The sequence below is a fragment of the Pelmatolapia mariae genome, linkage group LG18 (genome assembly GCF_036321145.2).
Source record: "Pelmatolapia mariae isolate MD_Pm_ZW linkage group LG18, Pm_UMD_F_2, whole genome shotgun sequence".
NCBI classification, from domain to species: domain Eukaryota; kingdom Metazoa; phylum Chordata; class Actinopteri; order Cichliformes; family Cichlidae; genus Pelmatolapia; species Pelmatolapia mariae.
In genome coordinates, this window is record NC_086243.1 from 18,019,084 (window position 1) to 18,030,822 (window position 11,739).

The window sequence follows — 11,739 nt, forward strand, 5'->3', positions numbered from 1 at the left end:
AAATGTTCATGCTTTTTTAATTTGTCATTTATTAAAATTATAAATATATATTTTAACTCAAAAGTACAGTTTTTAAATTTAATGTTGCTGAAACGACAAAGTAATAAAAAAATAAATATCTCATGGAGAAATCCCTCATCTTTGGAAAAGAGAGTTTATTACAGAGAAATGGCTCTTTCCAAAATAAAAGCTATACTATACGCTTCTTCTGGGGTATACTCTAAGCAGCATATTAAACATATCAGGTCCCCATAAGGAGAATCATGTGCTAACGGCTGTCTAAATGACTCGGGTAAAGTTTGTAGCATGCGTGCTTGTTGTTTTTGTCTGCTTCCACTTGTCTTTGCACTAGGATGATGTCGGAGTAAATGTGCAGTCATATTCATTGTGTTCCCACTAGTGCTGTCAGCGTTAATCTGAAATGACATTAACACCACAACAAGGCAAATCTCCGTTAACGAGCTACCGCGGATCGCCCCGTGCGTGGGGCTGGACAGCGTCAACACGTTAACGAGCAAACTGCGCTAACGCAGTAGTTCCCACCCATGTAATTGAGCATTGCGTGGCACATCCGACATGCTGTTTTACTTTTGTCCATGACGCGCTTACCTTCAGGGTCATACTTCACATGAAGACCAAAATAGTTCCAAAGGCCAGATCTGAATGAGGGTGGGGGAGGTTCAATTTGCCATGCTGCAATGAGCTAAGCTTCTGTCTTGCTAGCTTGCGCTGCGCTCAGTGGATCTGCGCTCGACAGTGCAGCCTAGGCGGAGTAGTCGAACGCAGATCCACAGCATCGTCAGAAGAAAAGTTGATAAAATAAATTAAAAATTTTGTATTGTTCGATACACATGCGTACCGAACCGAAAGCACTGTATCGAACGGTTCAATATCGATACGAGTATCGTTGCACCCCTAATATATATATATATATATATATATATATATATATATATATATATATATATATATATATATATATATATATATGTGTGTGTGTGTGTGTGTGTGTGTGTGTGTGTATGCCACCAGAGGTGGGACCAAGTCATTGTTTTGCAAGTCTCAAGTAAGTCTCAAGTCTTTATCCTCAAGTCACAAGTCAAGTCTCAAGTCACTGGTGTAAAAGTCCGAGTAAAGTCACAAGTCTGAAACTTTGAATTTGAAGTCCTTTCGAATCTTTAAAAAAAAAAGAAAAAAAAAGAATGTTGCAGTTATATGCTAAATGTAAATATTAGACCATGTGATTTTTAAATCTCTGTTTTTCTCAACACATGATGAAATAGTGAACTTAGAAAATATACACAAATTGTGAAATTGCACCTCTATAAAATGCAGCTCAATTAAACTTAGCTCCAAGAATAATTTTCACCGACAATTCTGAGATAACCTGCATGTTATTCTTGGATACGCTTGTAGGACCGGCTTTAAAATAGCATGACAAAAATATCATACACATTAAAGTTAGTTGACATCACAAAGTTAGATGAAGTCAGCTATCTCATCGTAGCAAAAGAGAAGCACCACCTACCGTTCTTTATGCAACTTCAACTGTCGGACAAAGTTGGAAGTTGTTCCATCTCTGTCTGTAATTCTCTTCTTGCATGTTTTGCATATTGCATTTCGTTTTTTTTGTTGACTACTTCATAGTTTATGTACCTGAAAAAATAACTCCTTGCAGCATTTTTGAGCGGTTTTTTTTTCTTCTTAAAAAAAAAAATCTGGTTAATTTGATTGGCTGTGCTCCAGCTCACGCACACATACGTACGGAGTGTGGTTTGATTAAATGAATGAATGAATTGAATTAATTGTGCACACTTTCTATATAATATGCGTGTTAAATTTTAGATTTGGGGTGAAATATCAAGTCTTTTCAAGTAAACCGGTTCAAGTCCAATTCAAGTCCCAGGTCATTGGTGTAAAAGTCCAAGTCAAGTCACAAGTCTTAGAACATTTTTTCAAGTCAAGTCTAAAGTCATAAAATTAATGACTCGAGTCTGACTAGAGTCCAAGTCATGTGACTCGAGTCCACACCTCTGTATGCCACCACTGATTTTGGTTATTCTTTAATATTTTAGACCTCAGGGTGTACTGTTTGCATAAATAAAAATAATAAATAATAATATATCAAATAATATACTCAAATTTGTAACTGTTTGATTGTTTATAATGTAGGCCTTTAAATTATTTACAAAGCATTTGGATCACCCTATTGGACACCTTTGGATGTACAGCTCTACTGGAACAAAACGTTATGTGCAGCTATGTGACCTTTTACCACGTAAAAGAACGGAAAGAAACAAATGATTTTGACTTTTCAGTGTTAAATAGCGTTTAGTATTAAGTGTCGATGAATTACTGTAAAAGTCGAAGAGGCTCATTGTAATAATGCTTGACACACATGACAACTGGCTCCCCCTATGGATTAAGGCGAACATAGCAGATTGCTGAGTTTCCTCTCGTGTGGGGACTTAAGACTTTATACGCACCGTCAGTAAACTGCAAATATGTATTTGTTTTAGTAGAATTTAATTTATTTTTGTGGAACATCATTAGTACCGTGCTTCTAATGCTCTTGATTACATGTTGATTATTCCATTTTTTTTTAAAGATCTCAACTACATTGTTCACTTAAAAGTCATGAGTGAGAGGGTGAAGGAAATAAGTGCCTTGGCCTGTGATTTTCTTTTTTTCCTTTTTAATGTTATTTAATATCTATCTTAAAGAGCCACACCTTAAATCTTGCCTTGCTTTTCAGCAAAACCCCAGCATATTTTTCTGATGTCTTGAAGGAATAACGGAGTAGACGCAATTCATCAGTACACCACAAGCTATTCGGGGGTGTGACTACAGTCATTGGGGTCTATATATTGAGATGTTTTGTCCGCTGTCTTTATGTGAATGGGAGAGAAGCTGCCCAGTGAAAAGTCCTCACGGCAGGACAGCGCGCCTCCTCACTTCATACGCTCTCAGACACAGCACCATGGATTCCTGTTTTCGCGCACTTTGCATGACTTTTGTCCTGGCAACGTTCACCTGGAGGTCAGGTGCGTTCGGACCTGTTATCAGATGCGAACCATGTGATCCTGCTGCACGGCTTCTGTGCAAACCTTTACCCAAGGACTGCTCGGAGAAGGTCCGCGAACCGGGCTGCGGCTGCTGCTTGACTTGCGCGCTGAGCTTCGGCCAGCCGTGCGGTGTGTACACCGGGAGATGTGGCTCCGGGCTGATTTGTCAACATCAACCCGGTGAAACGAAACCTCTGCAGGCTCTGTTGGAGGGACGGGGTATTTGTGCAAACGCTACTAACAAGCGACAAACTACCAGACCAACAGTGCCAGTCAATGAGCTACCAGGTAATTCATCAGCGTGAGTGTTTATGCCTCAATGTGCGTTCTTTAGACACCTTACACTGGTTAATGACCACAATTTAGGTAGTTGCAGAAGAACTGGTAAATCTTTGCCAGTGGTCGTCGGGCAGTGTAAGAATTACCAGATGTTGTATAAAAAGAGAAAACTTTTTTCTTTTAGCAATAAAAATCCAGCTAATATGTGAAAACACTTTGATGTGTTTAACACGTCTTTACATTCGAGGAACGAAGGGTGGTGGATAAGGCTTTAAGCAGTAAGCACTGGAGAGATTTCGATTGTGGAAAGAAGAAGTGACTCTTTGTGCCGCAGAGGGAAGACTTGAACCCTCCCTGAATTCATTGTAAAGAATTCAGGTCAGATAAATGTTAAAGCCTAGCCTGCATCTTCAAGGTTGCATGGTTTTTTAGTTTGTACTTTTGAATGAAATCAAATTAAAAAAACAAAGAAAAAACAAAAAATGTGGACTTTTTATTTTTATTTTTACTGGAAGTCATTTTAAAAGGTTTTCTAAAGTTTTTCAGAAGATGCTTTTAAAACACACAATACCCATGTCCCTCCCCTGAACCCTAGCCCCTTGAAAAAATGTGAAAATAACACTCTGCTATGTTTGTTTATAAACACATTTTTATTTTCACAATTTTTTTAGCAGAGAATGCTGATACTCAGGATGAAGAGCGCAATTCCACTGATTCGGGTGTTCAAACCACTACGTACAGCACCCACAGACCTATTGGACCATTTAAGCCTCCACTTCACCCCTTCATCCCCCCAGACATCCTGAGACGGGAACAACAGAGAAGAACCCAGTTCTTTAAAACGGGGGAGCTACCGGGACCACTCGTCACAGATCAACAAAACTCTCTAGAGACCAAGCGGGAGCCTGAGTATGTAAGTACCACAACCAATATTTTTTCTGTCTTCAGAGCACACTGGAGGAATGTTTTTCTCTTCTTCCTCTGTGCTTTGGTGTTTTTTTCCCCCTGCGGGTGATGAAATGCTTTGGGTAGCGGTGCTGACGTTTGGCAGAGATTGTGAGCCAGTAGAATGGCATGGCAGCAAGCGGGTGCCATAGCCCTGCGGCTGACCTGGGTCAGGCGGTTGTTTGGCCACAAGGCGTCCGCGTGCCGGGTATACTGAGAGCCAGCGAATGATGGATTGGCTTATGTGAGTGCCTGTTGGGAAGCCCTGCTGCTATTTTGATCTTCTTTTTGGCCCGAGAAGTGAGCACACTGTAGTAATGGGCTTTGACTGGCTGTTCTGATTAGTGACTTGAGTACTTGGACTTGAGGACAAGCCTTTTGACTCCGTCTTTGAGCTGTTTGAATTCACTTTAGCCCCCCCAGTCTTTGTGTAAGACTTCTAAGCAGCTTTGGCAAACTGCTAAACCTTCACAAGCCAGATGAATTCATTCCTCATCTGCCACCTCTTTCATATTGCAGCCACCATTGTTTAGGTATTACAGCAAGGCAGCGTGAGTCAGCTTTATTAAAGTGTTCATTCACCAAAACATTAATGTCAAAAACCCACTGCCAAATGGCATTGCTAATGAGGAAGTATAAATGCTTTATTCGCTTTTTATCTGTCTTCAAAATGAAACTATAGAATTTCTGACGTTAAAGGAAGGTACTAAAAACTGGTGATGTCTTCCCTCATTCACAGGGTCCCTGCCGAAGAGAGATAGAGAGCATTCTCAGCAACCTCAAGATCTCCAACATTCTCAACCCCCGAGGTTTCCGCATACCAAACTGTGACAAGAAGGGCTTCTATAAGAAAAAGCAGGTGAGAAAAAGTATACATACTAATTTGATATTGGAGTGTTTTAGTAGTGCAGTGGTTCTCAAGCTTTTTCTGGCAGGCCTCAGTACAAAAGCCAAAAGAATGCTTGCACCCCACACCCTACAGTGTTTATCGACATTTAACAATCTAAAAGAATTCAAGATGAATTTTACTTTTAAAAAAATGTCAGTGCAGTTTCATCAGCATACACATCATAGTCAGTCTTCTTAGTTTCTCCTGGTTGTTTGTGCCCACCACCAGTGGCTCATTGCCCCCCTAGTGGGACCTGCCCAGCAGTTTGAGAATCATTGGCTTAGTGCATCCTTATTCAGTGGACACGAAGGCCTGTGCATTATTTCACGATCTGCTTGATGCAAACTTGGTAATGGAATCAAAATGCTGTAAGAAGGAAATCAGCATTTGCAGAGTACATTCATAATGATTACAAGACGAATGACTCAAACTTAAGGTCTCCTGCAGCCCAATTACAGATTTGTTGCTGTCCTCATGTATTCATTGGTAGTTATTAGAGCCTCATCATTGCACCACCACACCAGTGAGGTATACCCTAGCCACTGGCTCTGGAAACTGGAACCACAGGGGCCAAACCCCAGCGGGGTTGACGGCAGGGACGATGGCCATTTAACGGAAACCCTCCCAGGGAGACAGACGTCAAGGTGGCCACCGGCACCCCATGTGCTTGCCCCATAATTGCTGGACTTTTGAGAGGCAGACACAGAAATAGAGCCGAAGCCATCCCAACGCTCACATGGTTCACCCACGATCGGGTTGTAATAAATGAGTGGTTCTGACGCATTCATATGGAGGCACTTAGGGCTCCCGCGCCACTGCATCACAGAGGCAGCTTCCCCTATTACATAGCAGTCCCTCCCGCTTAATAGAAGTGTTCTTCTTGACCTGCAATCATCTCATAACCAGCTTTACAACGCCAGGCTCATTGTCTTTGTTTATGCAGAACGGACCTTCTACACCGCGCTAAGCCTTTAGGCACTGAAGGAGTGGCAGAGATGTTGCGGTGTTCAGTTCAATTTGAACACTCGTATGACTCTAAGGGAAAACAGCTCTTGTTACAATGATTATTAACAGTAAATGCCTCTTAGAGGGAACATAACAAACTACCCAATAAAGATTTTGGTGTTGAAGAAGATGCATTTATAAAAAAAAAAGAAATAAATTGAGTGTACTTAAGATTTTGATTAATGTATTTGTTTTCCCCAATAGACAGCCTGCATTTTTTTTTAACTTGCCGCCAAAATTTATGGTTCACTAAGAATTTTTCATTCATCATGATAAAGACTGTTTATGAAACTCTCCACCTAAGATCAGACCTAACTAAGTAAGGACGTCTCCCCTCGTGACCAGTCTCTTCTGTGCAGCATCAGTACAGTTGCTTTAGCCCTTGAAATGAATGGCTGTATGTTTAACTAGAGTGGAGGTTGACCTTTAGTAAAATTGGCAGTAAAATAACAGCCCTTGGGTAGCTCCACAGACTCTGTAAGTCATTTGTAGTAGGCCTACCCATAATTTGGAGCTGTGGGGTATAATCAGCAACAGATGATTCGTACTGGCCACCAGCTTCTGAAAATAGATCTTGGTTCACAGTTGTTCACAAATGGGACTAAGCAAATATTTTACCAGGTTTCTGTTTACCTTAAAGGTCTCTATATGTGTGTGTAACAGGAGGTAGACCATAAAAGCAGCTCAAAATACCACAGCGTGTTGGATAGCAAAGGCTCAGCACAATCTGACCATTAATGCCTCTTAACTATGCTTTTCTGCTTCATTGACTAAAGTGGCCTGTTATCCATAATGCTTCATATTCAACCGGATTTGTACATTCAGCTTTCCCACCTCCCCCCACCGGTCTTCCCTCCCTTCACCATGTTCTCTCCTTCACTTTCAGTGCCGTCCTTCCAAAGGCAGAAAGCGAGGCTACTGTTGGTGTGTGGACAAATATGGGCAGCCTCTGCCAGGTCTTGATAGAGGGGAGCGAGGAGATACCCAGTACTACAACTCTGACAGCCAATAGGAGCAGAGCAGGATGGGAGGGAGGGAGGCTGGGATTCAACGGCAAGAACTGTAAACAAATGGAGAAACCGAGGATATTGGAAAAGAGGTCAAGAGATGGCTCAGCCGATATATGGATGTTTGCTATTTCTATCTATTGCCTGTGGGACCTTTTTCTGAGGCACAGCGCAGAGTGCAGCAGAAGAGTACCGGGCAGAAAAAGCCTGTAGCCTCTGTACATGGATGGATTCTTCATAACCTGTTTGTCTCAGACTCAAACCGGACACCTTTTGGAATAATGTTACACTTAAAGAGACTATCTCAGAGGCCTTATTCTGATTTTAAAGCACAAAGACATGTCACAAGCAGTGATAAGAGAGCTCTTCATTTACGCACAATTAAATGGCATTGCATATGTGTAAATGCTTGTGATTTGTAATCATTATTTGTATGCTTGTGATTTGTTATAAAGCCATTGTGTTTTGTCTTGACAATGTATGTATATTTGAATAAGTAAGCATGCAGTGCCTTAACTATGAACTCCTATTTGTATGAATTCCATTATTCCGGTTGCTTCCTGCTCCAAGTAGGGAGTTGGTTGGGACCGTGCAGCTCAGACAACACAGCGCATAGAAAGTTATTTTTTACTCTGGGTCTCACGCCACAGAAAAAGAGATTTTGTTTCATGATCTGTACTGTGTGTGCGTGTGTGGTTTTTTTTGTTTGTTTGTTTTGTTGTCGCTTTGCATAAGCTGAATATAAGAGATAAGGGGTCCTTACAGTTGTCTCCAGTCTCTGTGTAGCCAGTGATATTTTTTTAGCACTTGTCTTGGATTAAGTGGTCAGTTTAAATATGCTGTTTGCATGTACAATGCAACCCTCAGAAGTCTATTTTTACTTAATAAAGGCAGTATAAAGTCACCCAAGTATTGTTGTTTTTTTAAATGTTTTGTAGATAGACACAAAACAAAACTCCTTTGTGATAAAATAAGATTTTATTAAGATGCACATCCACAGAATTAGAGTATATACAACAAACCCAATAATGGAAAAAGCAGCATTCCAGGGCAATTAGCATTCAGTTGAAACTGGATCTACTGCACATAGCTACAACAACAAACAAATCTTTAAACACAAGTGAATGATAATAAATACTAGAGTAGGTAGTCAGATAAAGAAAAGGTCAAATAAAGTCCTTAATGTGAGAAGATGTAGCTGAGAAGAGGTCTCAGAAATCCTCTGCTCAAACTGTGGACCTGCAGAGACCAGCAGAGGTAGACGAATGATGAACAACCCATCCCAAACCTCAGCGTGGCTTGGAAGAGCACTGATATGTTTGTGCTAGGCCACCATGCACATACTTGTGGCACTTTAAGCATTTCACCCAATACCCATTGAGGAAACGCCAATGGAGATACATTCAGACAATGTCAACAGAATGAATGAATGAGCTGCTGTGTTGTTTCCTGCTGTGCACAGCTCTAGTTATGAATGAATTAAAAAAAAATTATCCTGAAGTCTCTCAAATGGGCTTGGCACCGTAATGGACCTGTGGTTTTGAGCAATGGAGTTATTTAGTCAGAAACACAAATGTATACAGTGTCGCCCTATATTTACAACTGAAAAAAATAAAACAGGCAAACATATAAAAGATCTAAAAATGACAAATGGTTAATGCTTGTAAGAATATACAGGCAGCGAATAAATAAGTTGATCATACATATACCATGTAAATAAGATGGGAGGAAATTTCCTCCACTCAAATAAGTTTTCACAGTTTCATTTTTGCAAAGGAGAGCCGGCTCATCAGGCGGCTGAGGGTACATTTATCTCGACCTCCTGTTGCTGTTAATGTGTGTGCCTTTGTGTGTGTGAAAGTTGGTTTTTGAGTGACAACAAAGTCCATCCTTCACTGAGTAACTTCTTGATGGCACTCTGAGTCACCGACCAAGTCATTCGATCCTGGGAGCCTCTTCCCATTCCAAGACGAGACACACCAGCAGCGAGCGGGTGGTCCAACGAGAGATGACTCGCACTGAAAAGGAAATAAAAATGACATCTCTCACAAATAAATCACTCAGTATTTTATCGTAAATCCCTTTTGGGAGTCAAAATTCATTTTGTTATGTGAAATTTCTGAAAAAACAAACAAAAAAAAGTTAAATTCTCACCTGCTTGGCCTTGTAGAAGCCATGCTTATCACAGTTGGGAAGGTAGAAAGTTGTGAACTTCTCTCCTAACCTCTGCTGAGAGATGGCTATCGTGTCCAGTGCTTCGTGCAGTTCAGTGTGACACGGACCCTGTATAGGAAGAGAAACAATGCGAGCTACAGTCTCCTAAACACAAATGCACCAGCAAATTATCTACACCCCCTCAGAGCCATCTACGCCCTCTTGTGGAAGAGAGATGAATTACTTTGAATAACCAGTTAGTCGGATTGTTTATTTTTTCCCTCACCTGTTGCACCAGTTTGTTGCGTATGGCATTGACCTTAGCCTTGAGACTCTCCTGGCCTTCAGCAAAATCTTGGTGATCAAAGGGAAGGTTAAGTCCCAGAATGTGCTGCAACGAGCCATGGTCAGGGACTCCTCCATCTTCCTCTGTAGAATTTTTAGAAAACAGAGAGCATACATGACACATGAAATGGAATGGGGTTGCATTAAAGATGTAATTTCAATGCTGTGAACTTTTTTATTTAATGAATATCAATATGAGCACATATGAAACAGCCTGGCTACCTTGGCCGAGGTCTACAGTGCAGATTCCCTGTCCTCTGGTCAGAGCGTGCAGTGGTCTTGCTTCACCAGGCCTGGGAGTGCAGCGGAGACCCTCAGCACAGTGGGCTGTGTGAACTCCACAGGAAGCCCCCTCCTCGAGCGCACAGGCCATGCAGCAGCCACAGCCTGGCTCCCTTAACACCTGCTTGCAGTCTGCTGGGATGGCGGGGCAGTCATTCAGCTTCTGTTGAGTACAGGGGGCACAGCGGATGGGCTCTGGCCCCACCACCGGAGATGACCTCACTACGGACAAGACAACCAGAGCCGCCGCTGCCACAAACATCAGCTTCTCGCTTAATCCAAACATTTCCTTCTGACAAAATTCTTTAGCTTTTTAGACTCGTTGTTTAAAACTGTCAGTTTCTTCTAACAAGTTTTCTCTGAACTGGCAGTATTTATATGAAAGCTTTGGCCTCCAGAAGAGTTAATAATTGACACAGTCAGCACAGATATAAAATATTTTTTGCAAAGCTGCTGTAAAAGGTGGATGACCCCGCTTGCCTTGCGTAGTTTGAGGTCATTTGTCAATATTGACACTGGAATGCACATCAAAACAACTTTTGATGTGCATTAGTCATCTTTCTTTAACTTTAGAGTTATGAAAACAACTGAACAGTGCTGCTGAAATTCAGTATAATGATGAATAGTGAATAACGTCTTTAACAGAGAGCATCACGTGATCAAAGGAGCTCTAGGCTTTGCGACAATGGCTTGTTAATGTTAAAAACTGTCTTATGGGCGTTGTCAAAACTTTATCATGTGAAGTAATTCTGACAGGTTGGGTGCTGACACTGTTTTGACAGAAAAAAGTCCTATTTGTCCTTTTAGTCTTGTTGGTGAAGGTTCCTCTTATCACACAGGCAGACAAACAAGGTCCTCCACCTTGTTTATCTACCCGTGTGATAACCTACTCTGCCTTGCATAACCCAGAAATGGTGAAACGACACATATCTGGGAAAAGATGGCAGTAAATGGCCGTTTCCTTGCTGTAATATTTGTCATAAATACCTAAGTCAAATGCCACATACCTTTAGTCATACGATGTGTGACACAAATTTCAATAGGCAGTGATCCCGTGCTTTTCATTCACTGAGAAAAAAAACTTGTTTTTACCCTGAAAACTTTTAATTTCATTTTTTTATTTAATAATTATTCACCAAGGAAACAGATACAGTCATCAGGACCAATTACTAAAAACACAGGTCTTAATAACAAAAGTATGTGTATAGTCTGTGGATAAAAAAAATGAAGTTAAAGAGATAAAATGCTGATGAATGTGAGGATATGGGCACAATGAGAAATAAAAATGAGCACATGAACTGCATGTGTGTACATTTTGCATTTAATAGGAAGGTAAAATATGTTGTCTTTGAATATCTTATTTTTTTTTAACTTTAACTAGAGAAAATATGCTTTTAAATGAAATAACATTTAAATTGCTAGAAATGTGTACACCCAGCAGTATATAAAAGTAGTCTGCATTAGCTCCTCTTTAAAGTACTGCAGACTATGCATGAATCGCATATATTTTACTAATTTAATAACATAATCATGATGTAAGAAAAGGACCACGGCGTTACTACTTTTGCATGTGCATGAACTGATACTTTAATATTATTTTTAATGCAGATTTACTTTAGCTTACATAGGTTAGGTGAAAACACTTTCTTTTCATAAAAAATTGAAAAATAAATTTTATTGATATGAACAAGAGTCAACTGACTGACGGTACACTAAAGTGCACCAGCCATGTTGCTCCCACAGTGTAGGGGAGGGGTCAGCTTTGACG

At 40.7% G+C, this 11,739-nt stretch overlaps 2 protein-coding genes across 3 annotated transcripts; one reads left to right on the forward strand and one right to left on the reverse strand.

The window, feature by feature from the left end:
* Nucleotides 1-2,927: 2,927 nt before the first annotated feature.
* Nucleotides 2,928-8,075, forward strand: LOC134616712 (insulin-like growth factor-binding protein 3). 2 transcript variants are annotated; one of them, XM_063461666.1, is made up of 4 exons: nt 2,928-3,353; nt 4,016-4,257; nt 5,029-5,148; nt 7,070-8,075. In XM_063461666.1, the coding sequence occupies exons 1-4, from the start codon at nt 2,981-2,983 to the stop codon at nt 7,193-7,195; spliced, it is 861 nt and encodes a 286-aa protein (XP_063317736.1). In that variant the 5' UTR covers nt 2,928-2,980; the 3' UTR covers nt 7,196-8,075. The 2 variants fall into 2 exon arrangements, with proteins under 2 accessions (XP_063317736.1, XP_063317737.1); XM_063461667.1 differs by having other exon boundaries at nt 4,019-4,257.
* A 113-nt stretch (nt 8,076-8,188) lies between these two features.
* On the reverse strand, nt 8,189-11,276 carry LOC134617437 (insulin-like growth factor-binding protein 1). The gene is made up of 4 exons (XM_063462682.1): nt 9,912-11,276; nt 9,631-9,773; nt 9,345-9,473; nt 8,189-9,208 (listed from the first exon to the last, which is right to left on the reverse strand). The coding sequence occupies exons 1-4, from the start codon at nt 10,255-10,257 to the stop codon at nt 9,083-9,085; spliced, it is 744 nt and encodes a 247-aa protein (XP_063318752.1). The 5' UTR covers nt 10,258-11,276; the 3' UTR covers nt 8,189-9,082.
* Nucleotides 11,277-11,739: the final 463 nt, after the last annotated feature.

Excerpts from the sequence above, each read along its gene's own strand:
- LOC134616712 (XM_063461666.1), top strand. The coding sequence starts at position 2,981 with ATGGATTCCTGTTTTCGCGCACTTTGCATGACTTTTGTCCTGGCAACG. Across the intron at positions 3,354-4,015 it reads GCCAGTCAATGAGCTACCAG|CAGAGAATGCTGATACTCAG; the intron begins GTAATTCATCAG and ends CAATTTTTTTAG. Across the intron at positions 4,258-5,028 it reads CCAAGCGGGAGCCTGAGTAT|GGTCCCTGCCGAAGAGAGAT; the intron begins GTAAGTACCACA and ends CCTCATTCACAG.
- LOC134617437 (XM_063462682.1), bottom strand. The coding sequence starts at position 10,257 with ATGTTTGGATTAAGCGAGAAGCTGATGTTTGTGGCAGCGGCGGCTCTG. Across the intron at positions 9,774-9,911 it reads CACTGTAGACCTCGGCCAAG|AGGAAGATGGAGGAGTCCCT; the intron begins GTAGCCAGGCTG and ends AAAATTCTACAG. Across the intron at positions 9,474-9,630 it reads GCAACAAACTGGTGCAACAG|GGTCCGTGTCACACTGAACT; the intron begins GTGAGGGAAAAA and ends CTTCCTATACAG.